Source organism: Athalia rosae, chromosome 7 (genome assembly GCF_917208135.1).
Source record: "Athalia rosae chromosome 7, iyAthRosa1.1, whole genome shotgun sequence".
Lineage (NCBI taxonomy): Eukaryota > Metazoa > Arthropoda > Insecta > Hymenoptera > Athaliidae > Athalia > Athalia rosae.
The window spans coordinates 12,943,297-12,965,905 of record NC_064032.1 but is presented as its reverse complement, the minus strand read 5'-3'; the positions used below and the strand labels follow the sequence as shown (position 1 = coordinate 12,965,905).

Below are 22,609 nucleotides of genomic sequence, written 5' to 3'. Positions count from 1 at the left end.
TTAAAATCATGTTTGGTCAACGGAAGACTTTTTACGATTCCATGAAACCGATTGTTTATTTAAATTGTTTGGTAGGAATGGGCGCTCTTCGGCAACCGTGCCAAAGCACTATAAAGTACTTTGTCTTGTGCCTTTACATGTTCTTCATTAATGCCGGAAATATAGTGTTCGTATACTACGCTACGTCGTGGATTTTCAACGTTATGGATGTTGCACACATAACGCACCGAACTTCAAGAATCGGAGCCGTTATGATGCTGATTTTGAATTTGACGAACGCTTTTCATACGGTCTTAGCGCCAATATTGGTTTGTCTTCAGAGAAAGGTAATTTCAGACGTTATTGAAAAATTGCTCATATTTCTCCGAAGAAACTCTGTAATTCGTTTTCCTGTCGTAGGCATTCTTGGATTACTTCAAACATCTGCCTATACTGGACATCAAATTCGAAACCATATTTGGAGTTGATATACAGAACGAATATAGGAAACGTTTTATTCATCTCAGTCTAAAAATAATAATACCAATTATATTATTGAACGGTGTAATAGTAATTGAGTTGTTATTGATGACGGATAATATCGTCGGATTTTCAATCCTGAATTTATCCATTTTAATGAACATATTTCAACCAACGACCGTTATTTTTACACTAAGTTTCAACTTCTACGTCCTGCTAGGGTATGTAATATATCGTGATGATATTTTGTAGATCTATTTATTCATTTCATTTCAATTATTATGTATCTTTTTGTTCAAATAATTCTACACACCTTCGATCCATCACCGGGTTTATCACGTAAAGATTTTCTCTGGATCGTTTCAGGTACCTTGAAAAAAAATTTCAAGATTTGAACATCGCCTTGATGAAATTGGCGGTGCAGATCGATCCAGCGAAGGAAGAATCAGAAAGCGTAGATATTATGGCCGACAAGCTCCGCAGACTCAAAGAGATCAGGTAAGTTTGATGATTTGAAAGGTTTGGAAACCTAGAAGCTTATAATTGGAACATTAATTTTATTTTTCAAATTTCAAGGAATATTCACATGCAGTTGTACGAGTTGGCTAAGGGGGCCAACGCGGGCTTTGGTGTTCAGAATATCCTGACTGTTGGATCTTCTTTCGTGATAGTTACGGGATTGTTGTACTGTATATATTTAGGTGTTAAGACTGAATTGTCTCTGACGGAGAGAAGGGTGCAACTAGCGATAATTCCAACTATCACCTGGGTCATTATTTACGCATTGAGAGTTTGGATTCTAGCACATTCCTGCCGGAGGGTTACCGAAAGGGTAAAAATAATGTCGTGAATAACGATGATGATAATAATGACATCCCGCAGGATTAGAAGATTTTTTTCAATTTTATTTACAGGCCAAAGAAACTGGGCACGTAATTTACGAACTTTTGATATTAAACTACGATGACCGACTTCAAAACGAGGTTTGCATCGGTGATGACATTCAGATCATGTTTTTCCATTATCAATATCAACAATCTTCGTGACTGATTCCTTTTTTTTTTCTTTTCAGATACACGAATTTTCACTGCAGATGATTCAAAATCCTGTGACATTTGACGCGTGTGGATTTTTTACCATAGATCACGCCTTCTTTCACGGAGTTTGTATACCTACATATTTCCTATGACGGAAATAAACCCAAAAATTGTTTCAACTTGAAAATTTTCTATTCTTTTCCGAATTGCAGGTGATTGGAACCGTAACGACTCATCTAGTAATCCTCATACAAATGAGTGATTCTGTACTCGACACTAGCTGCGACAATTGAATGACAAACTTAATGATATAATAATCAAGCAAATTTCAACGCTTTTCAGTGTAATAGGTACTCCATTCAAATTATTAATCACGCTGCCAAAACCGGCAAAATAATTTATGAAATTACAGTAAGAAAACTAGAAAGCGAGGTAGGCAATTAGTGGTGTTTTTTCATTCTTTTTTCTTCTTTTTTCTCCTTATTAAAAATACCACGATAATTTTCTCTATTGACCATGTTATTATAAATCCACAGATTCAGGAATTCCCAATGCAGATATTGCAAAGTTCGATGCATTTCAGCGCTGGTAGATTTTTCAATTTGATGGGCAGATGGGCGGAAATTCACCTACATTTGCTAACGATACAAGAATTTGAGTAATTGGTGAAGATTATCGGAATATTCTTAGATAGGTAATATTTTGTCAGCACAGCTAATTACCTGACGTGTGTGTTCTGTATATTGACCGAGGATATTATCACATACCTATACTATGTGTGTACATGTGTGTGTCGAAGAAGATTGAAAAAAATTAAGGATTCCAATCGTTTGGAAAAAGATTTCAAACGGATCAGATAAAATGGACATCATCACAGGGCTTGATTGAAAGTCACGTTACATCGAATGATATTATTTTTCACATTCGCAAAAACTGCGGGTAGTTGCAACTTTTTATCATAATTTGATTTTCTTTTCTTCTACTGTAAAATAATACATGTTTTTGTATTATCATCAATTTTTTACATCACTCTTGGCTACGTTCGGGTGCCGTTTGTTGGCTACTCCGTCTTCCGTTTCAGGTGAAGAACTCATCTGGATGAGGATGACGAGGTATGTTGATATCGTCGCGATCACCTTCGAATTCGAGGAAGTTTAAAGAATAAATGAATAGATAAAAAATTCAAAAAATCGAGTTCGCGCTGCTTTCAAAATGCAAGAAAAACAGCGTAAATGTTATCAGATTCTTACTCTTTTGATGTAACTGTGATCTAAAATGAAAAATCCACAGGCGTTGAAACTGACGGGATTCTTGAGCATCTGGATCAAAAAAATCTGTATCTGTGAAAATGTTAAACGCGTTTCATTATTCATACTGAATTAATCGTTATTTTCTTTCTTATTATGTATTTCGTTTTTCAATCCGGGGAAATTAATTCAGCGGGCATAGCATACCTCTTTTCGGAGTTCTTTATTGGGGTGTGATTTTAAAAGTTCGTAAATTACTTCTCCAGTTTTTTTCGCCTGAAAAAAAAAATAAATAATGATTTGAAGGATTGATGTATAGATTTTCTTTGGTCGGCAATTATGTGAGGTCGTAATTCACGTTTCAATTACTTCTCTAGTTACTCTCCAGCTCGAGTGAGTGATCATCCAAATTCTGATGGTATGAAAGAGTACCGAAAATAAATAACTCAACAGTTGACGTTTTAAAAAGTTCTGGTCAGTCGAGGACATCAATGCTACAGTTTCATAACTTTTGTATAATGTCCCAATCAGTATGATGAAGGATGTTATAGCGGTGAGGAGATTTTGAGTACCAAAAGCACAATTTATTTCACTAGATAAGTTGGAGATTTCTAAATGAAGCTTCCTATTGAAAAGAAAAACGGATTTGAATTTTTTTTTTTTTGAATCTTAAACAATGGCAGGAACACCGAGGCGAGAATTTTTGATTTCCTTTTTTGTGCGAAACCTCTTGGAGTAACTGAAATTTTGACTCATTTACCAACCTTATCTCTCTTAAAAAGTATCGTTTCTCGTTGATCAATGTTTCTGCTATACATTTTTCCGTTTTTCGCCAGGGCCGAATGACTAGGACATTGCTGGTTGCATCGGGTAGCAATAATCCTTTGGGGCTAGAGAATGAATTTGTGTTGGCCAATCGTAACAAGCTGTCATTCAAATCCCGAAATTTTTTTTCGATGTAGCTGGAAGAAAACGATATCAGCGACAAAATTTTTCAATCCGAAGCTCAGCGGTTTTCTGAAAGCCGATTGAGAATACCTCAATATAATCCAGAAGTTGAAGGCCAATGTGATCATTAAACACGTCGATTGAAAGAGTGATATGCTAATTATCAAACCTAGCGATAAGTTGTAGATTGTCGAGAGCCATATAACGAAGAATACGCTTGTACTAGCTACAATTAAATTAATTCCGAATAGTTGTAAACAAATGCGAGAGAATCTACTACGATACTCCTGATTAATATCAACACCGAACAACGCTTGAAATTTGTCATCCAACAATTGTAGTTTTATAAAATTTTCCCACACCGCCTGCGGATATTAAAAAAATTATAACTGTCAAAATACTCTGAAAAATTTGAAACTTTTATGTTTTCTTTTTCTAGTTTTCAATCACCTTTCTTTGTATCCTTATGAAAAGAGGAGCTATCAGCGTGTGAATACAATTCGTTATGCTCACTACGTGCATTGTAACGGAGCCAATATGATTGGACGAAAAGTCATACGTGCCAATTAATACATTATAGTAACCATAGCATGTGCACAAAAAAGTGAAGAGATTGAAACAGATTGACCAAATACATATGAGGAGAAATGATTGACGATTTTGATTCGGATGTCGATAAAATCCGATACCAATGATCCGCTGATGATGAAGTAAAGGTTTTATAGAATCGTAAAATATCTTTGGTTGATTGGAGAACATGGTCCGATTTGAGATATGATGAACTTTACAATAATTTTTATTTCTTTATTTTCTCAGGTTTCACCTCCACCAGTTCGTCAGTCGCACCGTTTTCAAGTGAGGAATCAAGAAAACTAGATAGGCATAAACGTAATTGAAGTCGATATCGAACTTTGGACAGATGAAAAATATTCTTTTTCTCAGTTTGTCAGTCGCACCGTTTTCAAGTGAGGAATCAAGAAAACTAGATACGCATAAACGTAATTGAAGTCGATATCAAACTTTGGACAGATGAAAAATATTCTTTTTCTCATTCATACATAATTGACGAACGTATAAAGTGTTATTAACATATCGATCGCAACGTTGGTTGAACCATAGATATATTCGTCACATCGCTGGGTGAACATAATTTTATGATTGAAAAAAAAAACCAAAAATGAATAGGGATAAATCATTAGGAAACAACAGTTAATATGCATGAGTTACACATAAATTTATTGTATATTAACATCCTAATTTACATAGATTGTTGAACATCGATGTAGAATTTTCAAGTATATTCGCTTAAAATTTTGTAGAATTTATTGCCGAGTAGGAAATTCGTTGATTTACGGGGTTCAACTGGATGAGAATTATCAGGTAAGTAGTTATGGTCCCGATTACCTACATACAATTAGCGATTAATAATTAATTCATTTTTTCATGTCACGTTGTAGATAGTTTCAGTGCACACTCACTCCTTGGATAAAAGTGTAATCCAGATTAAAAAAACCACAAGCATTGAAGCTTATGGAATTTTGAAGCATCTGCACGGAAAATTGTTGTATCTGTGAAGTAGAAGAGAGGGAGTTGAAGTTTAATAATAATTGAAAAACATGAACACGATCCTAATCAGCATCTCATTTATCTTACTTCTTTTTGAAGAATTTCGTCGGAGTGTGATCGTAATAATTCATAAATTACTTGTTGAGTTTTTTTAGCCTGAAAAATGAAAATGGGAATAGAAAATTTTTGTTATTCAAGTTCGCGATCTGGTTCAGCTGACCTCGTTTCCAACAATCCAACTGTAATGTGGGATCGCCCAAATTCTGAAGATGTAAAATAACAACCAGGTAACCAACGGAATGATACTTGACATTTCTACATGATTTTGTTGATTCAACGTTACACCTCTATAAATCGTGTACAACAATCCGGTAATTATTATAAATGATGTTCCCACAGTGAGAAGATTTTGGGCTCCAAAACAAGAGTTGATTTCTTCTGACAATTTACAGATTTCCAAGTGCAGTTTCCTGACAAAATAACAGCGAATTTCACTGCACAAATTTTCAAGTCCACAAAATTTCACATGAAAAATTGAGATTCAACCACTGACCTTATCTCTCTGAGGGCTTGATTTTTTTCGACGATCAATCTTAGGGCTTGAATTTTATCTTGTTTCCTGCAGGATCTCACTTGTAGTATATCGTGAGGCACTTCAAGCCACGATATTTCTCTGGTGGGATTAGGAGGAATATAAGTTTCTTCGGCTAAATTTAGTACGCCGTTGTTCAAGTCCTTCAATTTATTTTCGAGATATCTGAACGGCAGAAGACGAAACACAATCAAGTCAGATGACAATTGAATTTTATTATAATAATAAGAGAAGCACGTACCGCAGAAGAGTATACAAGTTCAAGTTCAGTGTCAAAATGAATCCTACTGGCTGAAGTAAAGTAGGTGTAGTAACGAAAAACGATAATCCAGATGTGTACGGTATGGTCCACCAGAAATTTACTGCAACTGCGAGTGACATTATTATGCAGATGGCTACTACTTGGAAGGTAAGGAGGATGACCCGTTCCCGATATTCGTCTTGGATCTGAACTCCCAAAGCTGCTTGAAATTTCGCGTCCAATATTGACATCCTGCGACACAAGTTCCTCAACGCCTTTAGATTTTTTTAACAATTGAAATTATTTATCAGATTTTGCTCCGGGGATGGTAACCTGTTCTTATTAAGAAATTACCTTTCCTTGAAGCCAAACTAATAACGGAGCTACAAAGGAGTGAAGAGAATTTGTTCCTATCACTACACCGTAAGTTATGCTACCGATGGAAGATGATGTTATGGTCGTATCGGAATAGAGCCTTTGCGAAACGAACCAGACCCCAATCATCGCTAGTGTTGAATTCATAACGTCAACGAGTATCACGTAAATGATTGCTAGATTGTACAGGTAACGATTCTTGAAACAAATATCCAAAGTGCCTAGCCCCGTCCAACAGTTTAAAAATATTAACGGTTTTAACGAGTCGAGAAGGGTCTTTGGTCGAAAGAACATTGTTTGAATTTTGAAAATAATACAACAATTGAATCGTGAGAAAATTTCAATCGCTTCAACGAGTCGTAGGAATGATCGTTAACACTTGTGTATACGGTTTGAAGACCCGAGGCACTGAAAGGCATTAAAAAAACCCAATAGATTAATGATAAGTCAACCGATAATCTTGGTTCCGAAATAACTACTCTTTTTTCGATTGAACGCTCTTATGCATAATTATCTTTACACTTAGGGGGTGAGGTAATTTTCAGAATGTGTTGCTAATCCATTTATCGGTCTTCCTTCCATTTTAGGTAATGACGACGAACTTGTACAATAATCAATTCTAATCTATTTTTAATAATTTAACTTTCAGATGTTCTATCCACCGTTGATAGAATAATAGGTTCCTTCTCTCGCCAAGGTCATATTCGTCCAGATTAACATTATCAGGTTAACGAGGGGCTGGTAATGTTGGACGAAACAACGGATGAGCTTTCGTCTGGCGATGAGCTCATCTGGATGAGGATTACCAAGTACGTCGTTATGGTTGCGATTACCTGTGAATTTTGGAAAAAAAATGAAAAATCAATGAGCTAAAAGGATTCGTTTGGAAAAAGTGGAAATATCATCCATACTAACGCTACGGACAAGACTATGATCCAGATTGAAGAATCCGCGGGCATCAAAGCGCACAGGGTTGTGAATAATTTGCACCGAAAAATCTTGCATCTGTGGAAAGTAGATGGATGAATTTCTCATTTCTTTGGTAATTCAATAATCACTAACTTCCAGCCGAGGAGAAATTTATTTTTGTTTAATTAATGAACCAAAATTCGGTGGACATTAATTTCGCGAAAATTTTCATTATACTTGTGATCTAAACATACAAATTTCGTATCTACAAACCTCTTTGTACAGCTGATCATCGTAGGATGATTTTAAAAATTCATACACTGCTCGCCCGGTTCTATTGGCCTGAAATATGAGTCTCGTTATTTTCTAATTTCACGGACCCACCGCCAATAATTAGCTGTAATTAATTTTCTAATCACTTCTTTTGTAACCCCCCAGCAGCAGTGTCCGATTATCCAGATTCTGATACAGTATAAACCGAGCCATAAAACCGAAGAGGAGAGCCTTCCAAAACTCTCACCATCTGGAGGAAATACCTTCAACATACCATCGTACAAACCATACAATAGCCCCGTTATCATTACGAAGGATGTTCCAGCAGTTATTAGATTTTGCACCCCGAAGCAAACGTTCATCTCAGAAGAGATTTTGCACAGTTCAAGGTAAATTCCTCTGTTTAAATGGAAAATAAAAAATGAAAAGAATTATCAAAAATTGATTAAAAGATGCCAAACCGGTTTCCGCGGTTGCAATCGTTGCAGAAAATTGAAGTTCTACAACGAATCACCTAAATTCTCTGACAATGAGGTGTTTATTGTTCGTCAGATTCGTCAAAGTCCCATTTTTATTTTTTCTGATAGGTTTTACCGCTAAAACATTGCGGATTCGTTTAAGATGTGATATTTTTGAGCCATGATGGGCAGATGGTGTTGTTTCTGCCAATTGTAACAAACCGTTATTCAAGTTTTGAAACTTCTTTTCCAGCCACCTAAATTTTGAAATACATGATGTTTTCAGATCACATGAACGATAATGAAAGATTTCATTATTTTAACAAGAAAACAAGTCACCCCATTAGAGTCCACAGGTTCAGATCCTGTGTAAGCATAACACCCATTGGTTGAACCAATACCATCGTGGTGACGATAGTCGAGAAGATATCCGGTGCAGGCGGATTCCAGGAAAAATTTGACCAGGCTATCATCCCCATCGATAAATAAATGCCGATGAATTGCAAACTTAATCTATTGAAACGTTGGCGATATTCCATATTGATTTCATCACTAAACATCGCGTGAAATTTTGCATCCAATATGCGGAGCCTGTGAAGAGAACCGTGTAACATCTGTGGAGCGTAAGATGTACGCACGTATTAAAATATGACAATCATCAATCTCGTGGTGAATTTATGGAAAATTTATAATCGGTGTACAAGTTTTTTTCTTCTCTTTTTGCAGGTAATCACCTTGTTTTGGATGAAAAACAGGACGGGTGCGATCACAGAGTTGACTGAATTCGTACCAATTATAACGTTGAATGTAAGTCGTGAATTCGTGTCATTTGGGATATTGGGCGACCAGGTTGAAAAAGAAAGGTACATGAGTATTCCATTTATTACGTTAACTGAAATCAAATAAAAATAGGCTAGCAAGTAAGACAGCCGGGTTTGATCGGGTTGCCAAACGTAGCCCATTCCCGTGAACCAATTTAGAAAAATTAACGGTTTCATGGAATCACCAAGGGAGATTGCTTTGCGGGAAAACATGTCGGCGGAATAATTTTCAAATGTAACCGTCAATCGCCGTTTTAACAAGGGAAACTGATCAAATTTTACGATTTCAATTAGTTATATGTGCTTCGGTATACTATAATCATAATCATCCATGATCGATTGTTTGCAATTTAAATATTAACAATGAACAATGTTCATAAGAGTGAGTTGTTAATTTATGAGATAGTACAAATTTTTTTTTCCACTAAGTAACAAAGTCGATATCTAATTTCTTCACCGCGGGAAAAATGAAACGCAAGCGATCAATATTGAATATTGCATTGTAATTATAATTTGCAACACTGCTAGCCCATAAACATAAAGTAATGAAACATATACGCGAGCAAAGTAATACCGACGGTTTTACGTCTTTGAGTAAAAATGTCATTGATATCAACAATTTCGTTGTAGAAGTCCGTCAATAGTAATCCCACTATCACGTATACGAATTTTGCGTCCTAATCATTAGCGAAAATAGGTTTTTTTATTTGATTTCATCTGGAAGTATAAGAACAAATGCTGATATGATTCTTAAGAAAAAAAAAATGTGCATAGTTTTTATTGAGATTTTGCGAGTCCTTTTCAATGGGGTTGACAAACCAACCGGCACTCTTCCAAAAAGTAAAAAATAGTAATAGTATAGTAGAATGATGACAAACAGATGATGGGCTAGCTAGAATATGATTTGTCGATGTCTAAACGGGTAGTAACATTTATACGAAAGCAAAATTGATGAAGGAGATGTTGAGTATGCGACAAATAGAAAAACTAGTCAAGCTGTTTGTTTGAAAAAGTTTTTAATTTCGATTTTCGAAAGCAAATTATAGAATGAAACATCACTTAAAAACCACAGTATCCAGCATAGCACCGAGGCATTGCACAATGTTTGTTGTCATGAGTATGTCAACTTTTTCTTCCAGATGTCGCTTAGGATCTTGCTTTCCCACATTCTTTATCGCCAGCTGCTCTGGCGTCATCTTCTCCTCATCTTCTAATGCCTAAAAATCAGAACAAGTTATTTTTTGGCAAAGATCATGTTGAAAGTACGGAAAGGTAATATCACAAGCTTAACTTTTCATCCAAAATTGATAGTATTCTTACTACCTCACTGAATACAAAACCAACAATAATAATATGAGCACATTTACCTTATTGTAATTTTTAGCTAACTCCAACATATCAGACACAATGCTTTCATTGAGTTTTCCATGCTCCGAATATTCAGCCAATGTAAGACCATCCATCCACGACTTTTTGTGCAAATTGAGCAACATCTTTTGCTCTAATTCATTTTTGCGATAATTAATGCTAATGCTGTAGTAGTGACGGTTTAGTCCATGAATCAAGGCCTGTACGGATGGTTTTTGCAAGTGACCCAGGTTAGATGTCGTCTGACGAGGTTCTTGACCTAAAACCTAGCCAATGAACAATACTGGATGAAGCACATATTACCTGTATGCAATAGAAGATCTTACCAGAAACACTGGTCAGAAAATAGACAATAGGAATGAGCTCACCATCATGTTGGGGTTGATTAATCTAAATGCGTCGATTACCACCTTGCCTTTTACAGACTGAATAGGGTCAATGACAACGGCAACTGCACGTTCGCTGAGGGCTTCAAAAGATTGTTGAGTGTTAATATCAACTCCAGAGAGCCAGCAGCCAAAACCAGGATGAGAATGGTACCATCCCACCACCATTTCAGGTCGCCCAGTCTGTTTTAACATGTCCAACATCTTTGCTTGGAATACTGGATCCACTGCCTCAACACTGACACCCTACAATTAGAATGTTAAAGGCCAGTACCTATTAGAATCGGGGAATGATTCACCATAGCCTTGAGGGAATCTCCAGTTCTTTTGTGTCCACACTTATGCTATATTACTGATGATATAAACAAATAACTCACTGTTCCAGTCTGTGGCATGGCAAACACATCAATCACACGCACTGTATAATCATCGACAAATTCACCTAGCATCAGCCCCATAACTTCCATTGGTACACCGGCCCTGCCATGTTTCAACATCTTCAACAATGCCAAAGATGATATGTATACCTGGAACAGAACACTCGATTACGAATCACACAAATGAGTAACTGAATTATTCTTTCCTCTTCTTTGTTTATATTCTGACCAATTGCTTTTGATCTAATACTAGAACAACATAGAGTACCTTACCTGCTCAGCAGTATCAACTACAGGGGCATCCGAAGGCGGAGGTCCTTGATTGAGACCTGGCATACCACCTCCTAACCGTAACAAGCGGTCCATTATTTCACGCTGCAAAAAAAAGGACATGGTTCGTTGATCATAAATTCACTGCACTATCAGAAACATTACGTACTACTAAATAAGATTATACTATCAAAATTTACGTTAGAATTCACCAATTTAATATTTGAGGTTATTTGTGCTGATGTAGTGAGTCCGGGGGTTATAAAGACATTTTTTATATTTCAGTGACATTTCACAATTTTGTAAGCTTACCTACTTGATGATAGAGATTCTACAGATGAATTCCGATCGTAGTTAATTGCAAAAGTAAAAGTGAATGAAATAAACAATATCTTTTAGTTGTTGAAGAACGAACGGCGTTGTGAATGATGGAGAATGACAATTGTAGTACTCGAAATCTGCAGAATCACGGGAGGGTATGTATCGAAGGTATGTGTATGCGGCAGCTACCGGCTAAAGACACCGACCAATCAAAGACGAAGGTGACGATATTAGGTTAGAATCCAATTGAAAACCATTTGAAAACATTAGAAATAATTTCAGTGAACATAAAATCAAGAGCAATGAGTGATCCCAAAAATAATCCTGCATTCAATTATAGAGGCGGACCGCATGGGCTAGGTGATTATTTCCAATTATAATACCATCACAGTCGAAATTTTTCGGACCACAACGGTTTCAAAGTGATCCGGACTACTTGGTTCAACGAAATCATTATCAACTTCAGGTTATACACTAGATAATGAGTCGCTAAAACGTCAACAATGTGAAATTCTATCTTAACAGGGGATCCAGATGATCTATCCTTGAGGAAAGTTGAAGAAAACGTTTTGATTCCCAAGTTAATTCGCGAGGTATCAAGACAAGAAAAATGTACTGAAGAAGTACAAGGTACTATGTTGGCTCTACATCGAGTGTATAATGATGGCCCAGTGTTATGCAACCTTCAACATAGTAAGCATTTTATTTTATTGTGTACCGTAGAATTAAGAACTGATTTTATATTTCAGCTTTCACCCAATGCTGTTGTGACAGTGGTCTGCTAATGGTAGTGAAGTGCCGAAATGAAAATAATCTTCTAAAAGAATGTCTCGCAAAGTGGTTTACAAACACCGAGTTTGCTGCAGCGTGTAAGCAAAGATATTTAGCTGAAAGGAGTGAGTATAGAAGAACAGGTATCACTAAGAAGAGGAGAGAATATAACCAGTCGGTAAATTCAGAGTCGATGTAATCATTTCGGTTGTATTACCTATATTATTCGTTAACTCAGGTTGGCAAATACGTTGTGATTTCAAATCACAAAACTTATTGTTAGATACACGTGACTATACCTATGATTGTTAAAACCCAATCAGAATTCATTTGGGAGTATAGTGTAATAAATGATATATATTTATCCAACATAGCACTGATAAGAATGAGTAGTAATAAACAATGAAAATTAAACGAGTCCGTGAATGTAACATCTGTCATTCGTGTAATTCAATATCGTTTTCTAAATCAATTTCCTCTCGCTTTTGTTTGGGTATCCATCTTCTGTACAGTAACTCGTTCACTGTAAATTCTGACAAAAATTCTGGACTAAAAGAAATCTCATCCTTGGAAACTTCTGGTGGCCAAAGAACTTGAGCAAATAATATCTCCTGTAATAGCAATAGTTCATGGGTTAAGTTTAGAAGAACTTGATTCACTTATTCGCAGAGAAATATGTCGATTCGACAGAGTTCTAATATCAAATATTTTCTAGGTTTTATATGATCAATATTTTGTTGATGTGAAGTTTGTAGTATACCTTCGCAGCTGTTTCAGACAATCTATCCAAGCTTGCAAGTTTTGTCCACGTCATTTTGCGCACCATTTTTTTAGTGTCTTTGAGCAAGGTATCTGCATTTAAAACTTCTACGATAACTATATACGAAGCATGGTAGAATGGCGGTCCTTGTTTGTAGAGCACTGAAATTTGACAGAATAAAATGGTGGTGTTGTGCACAAACGATACAAAATCGAACCCATTTCATTTAGGCTATTACTCATCCTACTATTCTTGGGATTGAATCCTATGTACCCAGTTCGTGAAAATTACACTTATATGAAAATTCTTGTTACGATAGCATAGGCAAGGTACTTTATTGTTGTTTGATAAAAGAATACAGTATTCAAGTGTAGATAACTTACGAAAATCACCACCATACTTCAATCCCGGTTTAACTACCCATCCTTTGCTTCGAAAGTAATGGTATACGACATATTTTTGTACAAAGTCGTGTTGGACACGACAGAAGTGGTTCCATGCTTCTAAAATGTTCATCATATTACCGTCGTAGTTAATAACTTGAAGGCAGCCCAATCCGAACATTAAGAAAAATGTTTCTTCAAACGTTAAATATAGTGGTTCTTTTATAGGAAAACCTTCCTTCTCAACTGATGGTTTAATCGTATTTAAATAATCCCCCGAATCCGAATCACTGTCTGGTAAAATCATCCAATCCCTTTCCTGTATCGCTGGTTTCTGATCGATACATCCTAGTTGATTTTTAGTTTCATCAAGTCTCTTGTACAAATCTATGGACATTGCCTCGTCGTCCGATAATGTAGTATTTACATCATTAGAAACATCAAAAGCTACTGCTCCCACTTTCTCAGTATTCGAGATTTTATATATTTCATCTTCGTTGCTGGCATCCAGAACAACTTCTACTTTAGATTTTGGATTTTCGATAGCTTTATGAGATTCAAGTGAGCTTGGGTTGGGTTTTTTAATTGGATCAATGTTTTGATTGTTTTTCTCGAGTTTGGAGTCCTTCCTTTGTTCGGGTTTGCTGTCCTTTATACTGGTATCTCCGACTCCTAGGAAAATCATTCCACCGCAGAATATTCATTACAATACTTTTAAGCGTCCGTTTAAATAGTCAATGTTATCAACTAAAACGAAAAATCATAAAAAAAATCCAATGTTGTGTACTGTTGAGTACATATGCGTATATATTATTGCAAAGATAAGTTCAGACATTGTAAATACCTTGTTGGCATTGTTCACTTTCTTTTTCAGAGTCAAGTTGTCCAATGTTTCCCCATTCTTCTTCTCCAAAGTCATCTGTAAGACCTTTTAGAATTTGAGCTTGTTGCAGCCAGGTCTGCCTTCTTTTCCACTGTCTCTCCCTCAGGATGGTATGTACACCAGTCTTACTTTTTTCAAAATTTGGAAAACTGCGTGACAATGCTCCCTTACCAAAAAAACCCTGTTAAACATTCCAAAAATTTTTATTTAACTCTGCTTGAACTACATAGAATCAAACATGTCTCTCATTATCACCTATGACTGAATATAAGAATAATTTAAAATTGAATAATTCGTACCATAGAATGTAGGGCTTCAATTTCACAAGATTCTATGACACATACTCCTAACGAGCTGAGATGACCAGTATACATGATCCATTTATTCTCTGGCCCAATATTTATTGGGAAAGGTGCATTGGGTTTAATTCGGGACCTTTTTTTCCTTTTTGGTTCTCTTAGATGCAGCATCCTCTGACAAGAGGCATTGTTCTTATCCATTATGATAACTAAGGTTCACGGTAGTCAAGAGACTGATCAGTACATCACATGTGAGTAATTGTAATCAATAACAGAGTCAATAGTCACATGGCCTGATTCGTACACGGCACGTAGCTGGAACACTAGACCTGTAAGTATTCCGTTCAATGTATACATACAGAATTCTTCGGGGTTATCTTTGGAAGCCTTGAAGTAAAATTCAAAGTAACCCACAGATTTTAAACAGTGGCCAAACGTGAATGAAGCTAAAGAATAAGGAATGAACTGGTGTTGATCATCGTTCATTGTGTTGGTTGAGTCGTAAGAGGTTCGTAAATCTTCGTAAAACTTCGACTTTTGTCGCCGACTGATCGATAGACCCTCATCCACGACATGATGCCTCGGTGAAGAGAATTTGGAATTCAGAATTCCGAGTCGTCGTCGTTGTACATCTGGGAGTTAGCCGGTTCCCGTCGACGACTGTTTCGGGGTTCTGGCATCGTCGGTTGGTCGAGTGTACAAGGACCAAACGACGCACAACAAACCAACGTTGGAACGTTGTGATCGTGAGTTGAAGAGTTTGAAGACTGAAACAAGAAAACGAAAGGGAAGGCGGACGCGTCACGGGCGCGGTTTGCGTCTGGCAGTGCCGTTAATTTGGGCGGTAAAATGTCGTCACTCGACTACCTGGATCTGTGCAGATTGTGTTTAGTCAAAGACGGCGTTTCCGTCCCTATATTCGAGGGTGAAGGCGACGTAAGACAGATATTTTTGAAGATCGCCGCGTGCCTGCCGGTCAAGGTAAGCAAACGAGGAAACTTCGCCATCGTCTGACTCGACGCCATTTTCATTCGGTATCCCTTCGTCAGGATTTGCACTATCTGTTCTTGTTCCTGAGATACTGGAATTGTGTTGATTCCCTCAGCTTTTGTCATAGTACACAGACGTACCTTGAATATTCGCCCAGCACAAACCGACTAATTCCCTTTTCTGATCTTGGTAAGCGTCCCCGTTGCCTCCCGCCCTTCCTTAACAAAGGGACGCCAGCTTTTCGCTATAGATTAAAAACTACCCCTATCAGTTTATCTTACAGAGGGAGGAGAGTGGAACCACCAGTCATGATTTACACTTACTATTTGAATTTGAAATGAATAATCAAATGAAAATGAGTTACTTCAATTTATTTTGTTAATCGCAGGTTGCACGAGAAGACAAGTTACCTAAGAAGATATGCGATAATTGCGTTTACAAGGTGGAATTGCTCTATCAATTTTGGAATACTACCGCAAACGCAGAAAAGCAGCTACTGCAATGGCTCGGAGAAGTTGGACTCGAAGACAAGCAGGGATATGTCACGGGAGTTCTCAATACGGTAAATGAATCTCACTTGCTCTCGTATTAAAAACGTCAATTCAGCAAATAAATGATCGATAACTGGGCTATTTCTTAGAACCGCTTTCTGTTTTTTCAACTTGTTTACATCGACAACCAGTGCAGACCTGTATCCTGTGACCAAAGTATTCAGGATGAAAATACTGTCATATATTGTCACTTTGCTGAGAAATATTCAGCTCAGGGAATTCATTAGCTTCTGAACTTGTCTTATTACTGCCATAGAAGTATATCAGGACAATATCACACATGAGATAATTTGGAGGCTAATGTGAAGAGTGTGGAGGGATCGCGAGATAGAAAGTAGCCCGTTCTCATACTGCACACAACATACTTTTGATTTCTATGAACAAATATGAAAACCACAAATCTATTTAAATTCCTGTAATGTATTCAATAGAGTACAATGAAGGAGGAAGATGACGCTTCATCAGTCATCCAGAGTTCCATTGCAACTACAACTCCACAGTCTGGTATTGGCATAGGAGTAATTGACAACATTGGACTCGGAATGCCATTTTCTGGCACAACCCACCAGCAGCAGCTACCACCTACTATACCAATAAACCAACCTATTCACCAGGCTCTTCCGGGCCCGAGTAACCAACCAGCACCTGACCAACTTTCACAAACGCAGGGTAATGCCACAACACGCCCACAAGATGAAGAGGAAGAAAGCAGTGAAGAAGAAGACAACTCTGACGACGACTGCGATGCTGACGATGGTAGGCAGGGATGGGCTTAGGCCTGGTTTCAATTCTGTTGATGGATACATGATGACTACTCTTTATATCTTGTAAAAAGAAATTTGATACAGGAAAGGAGCCCCTGAATTTGACTTTGACAGTTATTTCTGTACACAGGTTTACCGGTGAAAGAGGAGAGCGAAGAAGACCTTGGAAATAGCAGAAATATCGAGCCGACTACATTTGTCAATGTTTCCCTAGCCTGTGATGAGGCTGGTCCTTCTGGCTTACAGCAACAGAAAAACACTACAGAGATACCTGAACTGTCCATGCCACAGACGTTGAACGAAAGCGATGCTAAGTCTGGGTGAGTCCTCCTTCTTACTTTTGGTATCATCGAGAAATATAGGAGGCAGAGGTGTGTTGTTGAGACAAACACATACAAGCACAGACAAATATTGGGGAAAGTATTTTATGCCAGGTTAGGTCCTGTTGAATCACTTTTCTTTATTTATTTTCTGAATTGACCAAACCCTTCTCTCGGGGTTGTTGCTTTAGTAGAGTACTGAAAATATTCTCGGGTTCTTCCTGCAATGATTTCATGTTGCAATATATAATTCAGTCATCACTCAATAATACAATTTGCATCTGTTAACACTTTTCACGTTAACTTTTTTTTCGTGTGAAAGATTGTACCTCACAAAAATTATAACAATTTGAAGTAAATAAGTTTTTGACAAAATTATGTGTTGGTCGCATATGCAACTATTGCCCGACCAGAGGCAAAGTCAATTATGTATTTATTGTTAGTTTTGGGTACTCGGGAGAGTTAGTCACCTTATCAATCGTGATGAGGTGCACAGGGTACAAATCCGATGTACCAAACACACCTCACAACCGCTTCTGGCCTCTGGGCTTCCAGCAATTTGTCCTTTATTTGATCTAAACATCAATCATTGAATGCAATAAGCATAATACAAAGTTAAAGTGTTATAACTGCAGCGAAAAATGAATTACAATAGCAAATTGTTGGATGTCAAATATTGTCCGCCCTAATAAAAATTGAAGGGTCATCCTGAGATAGCCAGATCTCTGCAGGGTGATCCTTGAATTTTTCTGAGTAGTACATATCATGATTTTTTAAAGATTGTTTCCCATATTTTGTATACGTAGAAAATATCAATAAGAGCATGTCAGTTCGTTGTATGTTTCTTAATGAAAGAAATTCAGCGGCATTGAGAGTAGTATAAAAAAATCCAAAAAGTTAATTTGACACATTTGTGAGATTACAGATCTTGAAACTGTATTTGATATCCACCTGGAATCACAGTAAAAAAACAACTGTCACAGTTACTCGTTCGTTAATATTGATAGTTCTTCCATAAGTACATACAGCTCACTGGTTTAAGAAAATTCGATAGGTCTTGTATCATGGAGAGAGAGAAACATCAGTGCTTATAGAGTTGAAAAAAAAAAACTGATTTAGAACTTTTTTGTCACATTCTTTCTGATATATTAGATTTATTCGTTGATTCATTTTTTATATTTGATACATTTTTTATTTGTTATCTGTTTTGTTCTATTTTTCGCCTTTGCCACTGTGTATTTTCTTTCGATTACTTCAAATTGGAATTTTTTATTTTCCTATAGAATTCAGTCATATTATTTTTGTCGTTATTATTACTATTTTCTCATCAGTTTGTATAACTTTCTGCCTGCCTGTTTTCTACTGTATCTTCAAAGCCATAAATGACGTGTCTTGTCTATGGTCATAGGAAATTTTGATTCAAGACAGTTGTATTATATGCCATGCCTTCTCTCTTCATGAAACAATATTACTTATTTTAATTTTCTACTACATGTTGTCGATATAACATTTCCACGCTTACGTAAGGCACTAAATGCCGCACATGACCAGGAAAAAACAAAACGATGGTCCAAACACTTTACTTTATTGTATATAATAACCATGAAGATGATTGAGAACCTCTGTCCCGACGCTTTTTTTCCAAACTGCATTTTATTGCAGTTGTACTACTATGACTTTAATGTCGTAGAGAATATTGTCAGACTACCTCAACCCTTCAACTAAGTTGAATGTTGGTAATGGTGGCCAAAGGTATTTCTTACCATTTAAAAGAGTAACGGATTACGGGAACTAAGTACCACGGGAAGTTTTATTTTATTTCATCTATACTTTTTTTTTTTCTTTTTTTTTTCTACTCTGTGATGTGTCAAGGATACTAGAAAGTGTTGAGTTATTTTGAACACTGAGTATAAGGATTTTGAAAATGAAAAGAAGATAGAAGCAGTTATAAAGAAGACTGTGAAGAAGATGTTCAGAAATCATCAGCCTATGGAGTAGATCTGGAAATTTGCAACTGTAACAAACAAGGCGAGTATTTTATTGTAAAACCATATCTCTTTTTTCCCATTGACCAAGCCAACCATCAATGTATAATTTTTGTTGAGCTACCATCACACACAGTTTATTCCATGTATATTTAACGTGAACTGACCTTATGGTGAAACGTACCTGCAGTCATATTCAATAGACATTATGGTCTGAATAATGCAATACCACAGACTACTGCACAGCTGCTGCATATATTGCGCGCTTTGCTGTTACATATGACAAATCGAGTAAATTGGATTCGACGCGTTCGTTTTGTACACGTGACGATTGTTACAAAACTATTAGCGATGTGCTGAATTATCAAACTATGACATATCCCAGTGAAAGTGACGATGGTGATGGTGAGGATTCATTCTAACAATCGGTTGAAGTGATTCAGTGCAAAATATATCCAATTGAAAGATACAAGCTCAAGAGAATAATTTTTTTTTACTACCGAAGACTCCAACCGGCCGAAAATTCTTTGACCACAAAGATTTGCGTGCCGATCACTCAACTGTAATTAAAGGTGAGACCAGTCTACGACCCCCTACATTATACTTTGAATTTTCGACGCCATATAAATCGTTTATTTGCTCTGTACCCAATTTTCATACTCTGTTCCTCCGTTTTGAAGATGTGTCAAGACCGTTATGCTTCTATAATGAGTTTGAGGTTTACCGTTAATAAAATGTCTTGTTTTCATCTTTGCAATTGATTCATGACGACAGGTGTTGAGAAAGGGTTATTCGTTGTGTATTCATGGATTACTGTAGTTTTTTTGAAAACTAAAATTGACTGAAATTAATCCACAAAAGGTTCTGGAAAAAGAAAAAACAAACGAGATCGGTGAACTCAATGGTTAAAAGCGAACAAACCCCGAATGAGATAAGGGCGAATGAATTTATTTTAACACCGGCAACACGAGCACCATAATGAGCACAAAACCACTACCACGTAAAAAAAAACAACCATATAACACAATGTCAAGCATATCTTCACACTAGCCTGCTGCTGATGCTGCTGCTAATCGTCGTGTCAATGTCAGAATTTAGTGACGGTTTTATTTGTTAATAATATTTTATTTCATGTAATAATAACGGCATCATAGACTTGCGCAGCTATTGTTCTTGAGTTTATATCCTTTCAGGGGTGACATCAGCAGCAACAACAACAAAGATGACGAGATATTTGGTGGTTTGTCAGGGATGCTCCGACAAATACTTTCGCCCTCATCACCGGAGTGTTCAGAGCCAACAAGCTCCAGCTTCCTCGCTACCTTATCAAATATTAATGAACAAGAACAAGAACAACAACGACTACAACAACATATTCGTCTGTGCAGTGCAAATACTAATTTGGTCAACGTACATACCACTGCTAATTTAGGACCACAATTAGACTTTAAATCCTCATTGCCCTCCTCTTCATTGCAGTCATCCAGTAGTCATTCATGTTTGACCTGTGGTTTAGAGTTCATAAATCGTTTTAAGCTCAACTTTCATATGAAGACTCACATGGAGAAAAAATACAGGTGTGTCACATGTGGTAAAAATTTTACAACTCAGCATCACTTGAAGATGCATGAGGCCATGCATTCTGATGTTAAACCTTTCAACTGCAGTTATTGTCCTGCGACTTTTAGATACCAAAAGCTCCTAGACAGGCACCAAAAAATGCACGATCCAGATATTGCTAAACCGTATTCGTGTCCTAGGTGTCTGATGCGCTTCGATACTAGGAATAATTATAACCATCATGCTAAGACTCATACTTCTACATCACGTAACCCAACTGATAATGTGGACGGGAATATCACACTCTTAGATTTTGACAACTTCCTAGTAAACAATGAAGTTTCTAAAACGCCTGTGTCTTTTCCTTGCGAAGCATGCTCGAAAGAATTCCCATCGATCGATTCCCTTGCCACTCATAAACTTAGTCATAGATCTAGACCCTTGGTATGCGATGTTTGTGGTAAGGCATTCACACATCGTAAGTATTATGTCGTACATCAACGCATACATACCGGAGAAAGACCATACCTTTGCGCTGTCTGTGGTAAATCTTTTACTCAAGCTTCGACTCTCACTGTTCATAGACGATATCATACCGGTGAAAGACCCTATACCTGCACTCAATGTGGGAAGGGATTCGTGACTCGAACGATTATGCTCAATCATATGAAGAAACATCAATAGAAGTTTGAATGTCATTTATCAGAGCCGAACAAAGATTGGAAGAGGTACTGATATTTCTCATCTTAATTATCATTGTTTACATGTCAGCTTATATTCGTTGACTAGGGTTTATTCAGATACAGCCACCATTAAGACATTGTTCTTGTGTTGCTTCAGTTTGGAAAAGGGATGTTGATTACCTTATTCAATATTTGCATTCCAGAAGGGAATTTATTTTTTATTTAGTTTTTAGCAGTCAATTATATAGTATAAATCACTTGCAATCAACGAGGTTCACTTGACGTTCCATGTATGCTGTACAATAATAATTATAATAAATACAATTCCATCTGTGATGTACTCTAGATTTCAATCAATTTTATTTTCAGTTTATTATTTACAGTGTTTGATTCTTGACTTGGCCTATTTTTTGTACCAACAGGAGTGTATACTTTGCTCTATCCTTTTCACATATTTTTCATAATTATGATAAATATTTTTACACTCACTACATTTGTCGACATGCCCGATGACTGAGACCCTGCAGGGTCTCTTGTTGCAGCTTCTCAGCATCGTAAGTCGATTATACAGCTCCTGTGGTTTGGTCAAGATCAACTCAACGCCATGTGGAAAAGTTCAGCGAACGTACGGCACTTGGTGTACACTAACAAGGGATTAAAGAAAAAGGAGAAAAGACCAGAGAAATGGAACTTCCAAGCAAAACAAAGATTTGAATATATGCAGGAGTGGGTGGCGTGGATGTCAATGAAGCAATGTTGGGCCTGCCTTTTCAAACGGTTGTTCCTTTTTTTTTTGTTTTTAGCTAGGTAAATTAATTTAATGCAGTACCGAAGATAAGATGCTGTCTTCTGAATCGTATCTGTAGCAAATGTTCATGAATATGAATTAAACAATTTTGACGTTCAGGGATATTTTTCTGAGAGCCTCTGCGTCGTATAGGAGTCAAAAAAAGATTAAACAATACTGTTTTATTCCCAGATTCGTATTGATGACGATTCAGATCGTTGCCCC

The 22,609-nt window shown here is 36.8% G+C and overlaps 6 protein-coding genes and 1 long non-coding RNA gene across 32 annotated transcripts in view; 4 read left to right on the top strand and 3 right to left on the bottom strand.

The window, feature by feature from the left end:
• The first annotated feature begins 8 nt into the window (after positions 1 to 8).
• LOC125501949 (putative gustatory receptor 28b) lies at positions 9 to 4,789 on the top strand. Its single transcript, XM_048659177.1, has 9 exons — positions 9 to 326; positions 400 to 680; positions 826 to 957; positions 1,036 to 1,291; positions 1,374 to 1,442; positions 1,532 to 1,621; positions 1,709 to 1,846; positions 2,033 to 2,190; positions 4,508 to 4,789. Exons 1-7 carry the CDS (start codon positions 9 to 11, stop codon positions 1,787 to 1,789), a joined length of 1,227 nt encoding a protein of 408 aa, XP_048515134.1. The 3' UTR covers positions 1,790 to 1,846; positions 2,033 to 2,190; positions 4,508 to 4,789.
• A 121-nt stretch (positions 4,790 to 4,910) lies between these two features.
• Positions 4,911 to 6,759, bottom strand: LOC125501948 (putative gustatory receptor 28b). The gene is made up of 7 exons (XM_048659175.1): positions 6,445 to 6,759; positions 6,091 to 6,365; positions 5,811 to 6,014; positions 5,478 to 5,727; positions 5,345 to 5,413; positions 5,170 to 5,259; positions 4,911 to 5,095 (listed from the first exon to the last, which is right to left on the bottom strand). Exons 1-7 carry the CDS (start codon positions 6,757 to 6,759, stop codon positions 4,997 to 4,999), a joined length of 1,302 nt encoding a protein of 433 aa, XP_048515132.1. The 3' UTR covers positions 4,911 to 4,996.
• LOC125501953 lies at positions 5,958 to 8,959 on the top strand. 2 transcript variants are annotated; one of them, XR_007279698.1, is made up of 6 exons: positions 5,958 to 6,258; positions 6,402 to 6,513; positions 7,115 to 7,507; positions 7,816 to 8,036; positions 8,392 to 8,735; positions 8,832 to 8,959. It is a non-coding gene; the product is annotated as an uncharacterized LOC125501953 (long non-coding RNA). The 2 variants fall into 2 exon arrangements; XR_007279697.1 differs by having other exon boundaries at positions 6,402 to 7,507.
• Positions 8,960 to 9,925: 966 nt separating this feature from the next.
• LOC105688026 (26S proteasome non-ATPase regulatory subunit 14) lies at positions 9,926 to 11,785 on the bottom strand. 2 transcript variants are annotated; one of them, XM_012404031.4, is made up of 6 exons: positions 11,644 to 11,785; positions 11,331 to 11,432; positions 11,058 to 11,207; positions 10,663 to 10,926; positions 10,294 to 10,560; positions 9,926 to 10,143 (listed from the first exon to the last, which is right to left on the bottom strand). In XM_012404031.4, exons 2-6 carry the CDS (start codon positions 11,421 to 11,423, stop codon positions 9,982 to 9,984), a joined length of 936 nt encoding a protein of 311 aa, XP_012259454.1. In that variant the 5' UTR covers positions 11,424 to 11,432; positions 11,644 to 11,785; the 3' UTR covers positions 9,926 to 9,981. The 2 variants fall into 2 exon arrangements, with proteins under 2 accessions (XP_012259454.1, XP_012259453.1); XM_012404030.4 differs by having other exon boundaries at positions 11,640 to 11,781.
• Positions 11,763 to 12,850, top strand: LOC105688029 (COX assembly mitochondrial protein homolog). Of its 4 annotated transcripts, none has more exons than XM_012404034.4 (4): positions 11,763 to 11,869; positions 11,989 to 12,008; positions 12,174 to 12,278; positions 12,398 to 12,850. In XM_012404034.4, exons 1-4 carry the CDS (start codon positions 11,763 to 11,765, stop codon positions 12,616 to 12,618), a joined length of 453 nt encoding a protein of 150 aa, XP_012259457.2. In that variant the 3' UTR covers positions 12,619 to 12,850. The 4 variants fall into 4 exon arrangements, with proteins under 4 accessions (XP_012259457.2, XP_048515144.1, XP_048515145.1 ...); XM_048659187.1 differs by having other exon boundaries at positions 12,174 to 12,341; XM_012404033.4 differs by having other exon boundaries at positions 11,807 to 11,869; positions 11,931 to 12,008; positions 12,174 to 12,341.
• On the bottom strand, positions 12,757 to 15,300 carry LOC105688020 (tRNA-splicing endonuclease subunit Sen2). Its single transcript, XM_012404023.3, has 6 exons — positions 15,159 to 15,300; positions 14,745 to 15,073; positions 14,407 to 14,626; positions 13,563 to 14,234; positions 13,180 to 13,340; positions 12,757 to 13,030 (listed from the first exon to the last, which is right to left on the bottom strand). The coding sequence occupies exons 2-6, from the start codon at positions 14,943 to 14,945 to the stop codon at positions 12,857 to 12,859; spliced, it is 1,428 nt and encodes a 475-aa protein (XP_012259446.2). The 5' UTR covers positions 14,946 to 15,073; positions 15,159 to 15,300; the 3' UTR covers positions 12,757 to 12,856.
• Positions 15,301 to 15,588: 288 nt separating this feature from the next.
• LOC105687931 (zinc finger protein 391-like) overlaps positions 15,589 to 22,609 on the top strand; it is a 40,212-nt gene continuing 33,191 nt past the window's right edge. For 20 of the 21 annotated variants that reach the window (XR_007279691.1, XR_007279689.1, XR_007279690.1 and 17 more), the window contains exons 1-4: positions 15,589 to 15,725; positions 16,123 to 16,296; positions 16,717 to 17,041; positions 17,180 to 17,369. Coding sequence is in view for 17 of the 21 variants with exons in the window: in XM_048659171.1 (XP_048515128.1) it covers positions 15,594 to 15,725; positions 16,123 to 16,296; positions 16,717 to 17,041; positions 17,180 to 17,369 (821 nt within the window). In the remaining 4 variants the exon portion in view is untranslated. Of the gene's footprint in view, positions 15,726 to 16,122; positions 16,297 to 16,716; positions 17,042 to 17,179; positions 17,370 to 20,547; positions 21,938 to 22,609 lie in introns of those variants that run through there. The other variant, XM_048659167.1, reaches the window with a different exon arrangement.

Excerpts from the sequence above, each read along its gene's own strand:
- LOC105688029 (XM_048659187.1), top strand. The coding sequence starts at position 11,763 with ATGACAATTGTAGTACTCGAAATCTGCAGAATCACGGGAGGGTATGTA. Across the intron at positions 12,009-12,173 it reads AGGCGGACCGCATGGGCTAG|GGGATCCAGATGATCTATCC; the intron begins GTGATTATTTCC and ends CTATCTTAACAG. Across the intron at positions 12,342-12,397 it reads GTTATGCAACCTTCAACATA|CTTTCACCCAATGCTGTTGT; the intron begins GTAAGCATTTTA and ends TTTATATTTCAG.
- LOC125501949 (XM_048659177.1), top strand. The coding sequence starts at position 9 with ATGTTTGGTCAACGGAAGACTTTTTACGATTCCATGAAACCGATTGTT. Across the intron at positions 681-825 it reads AACTTCTACGTCCTGCTAGG|GTACCTTGAAAAAAAATTTC; the intron begins GTATGTAATATA and ends GGATCGTTTCAG. Across the intron at positions 958-1,035 it reads CGCAGACTCAAAGAGATCAG|GAATATTCACATGCAGTTGT; the intron begins GTAAGTTTGATG and ends TCAAATTTCAAG.
- LOC105688026 (XM_012404031.4), bottom strand. The coding sequence starts at position 11,423 with ATGGACCGCTTGTTACGGTTAGGAGGTGGTATGCCAGGTCTCAATCAA. Across the intron at positions 11,208-11,330 it reads TAGTTGATACTGCTGAGCAG|GTATACATATCATCTTTGGC; the intron begins GTAAGGTACTCT and ends GTTCTGTTCCAG. Across the intron at positions 10,144-10,293 it reads TAGCTAAAAATTACAATAAG|GCATTAGAAGATGAGGAGAA; the intron begins GTAAATGTGCTC and ends TCTGATTTTTAG.
- LOC105688020 (XM_012404023.3), bottom strand. The coding sequence starts at position 14,945 with ATGGATAAGAACAATGCCTCTTGTCAGAGGATGCTGCATCTAAGAGAA. Across the intron at positions 13,341-13,562 it reads GAAGTATGGTGGTGATTTTC|TGCTCTACAAACAAGGACCG; the intron begins GTAAGTTATCTA and ends GTCAAATTTCAG. Across the intron at positions 13,031-13,179 it reads TGTCTGAAACAGCTGCGAAG|GAGATATTATTTGCTCAAGT; the intron begins GTATACTACAAA and ends TTGCTATTACAG.
- LOC125501948 (XM_048659175.1), bottom strand. The coding sequence starts at position 6,759 with ATGTTCTTTCGACCAAAGACCCTTCTCGACTCGTTAAAACCGTTAATA. Across the intron at positions 5,728-5,810 it reads CAAGCCCTCAGAGAGATAAG|GAAACTGCACTTGGAAATCT; the intron begins GTCAGTGGTTGA and ends TTATTTTGTCAG. Across the intron at positions 5,260-5,344 it reads ACGAAATTCTTCAAAAAGAA|ATACAACAATTTTCCGTGCA; the intron begins GTAAGATAAATG and ends TCTACTTCACAG.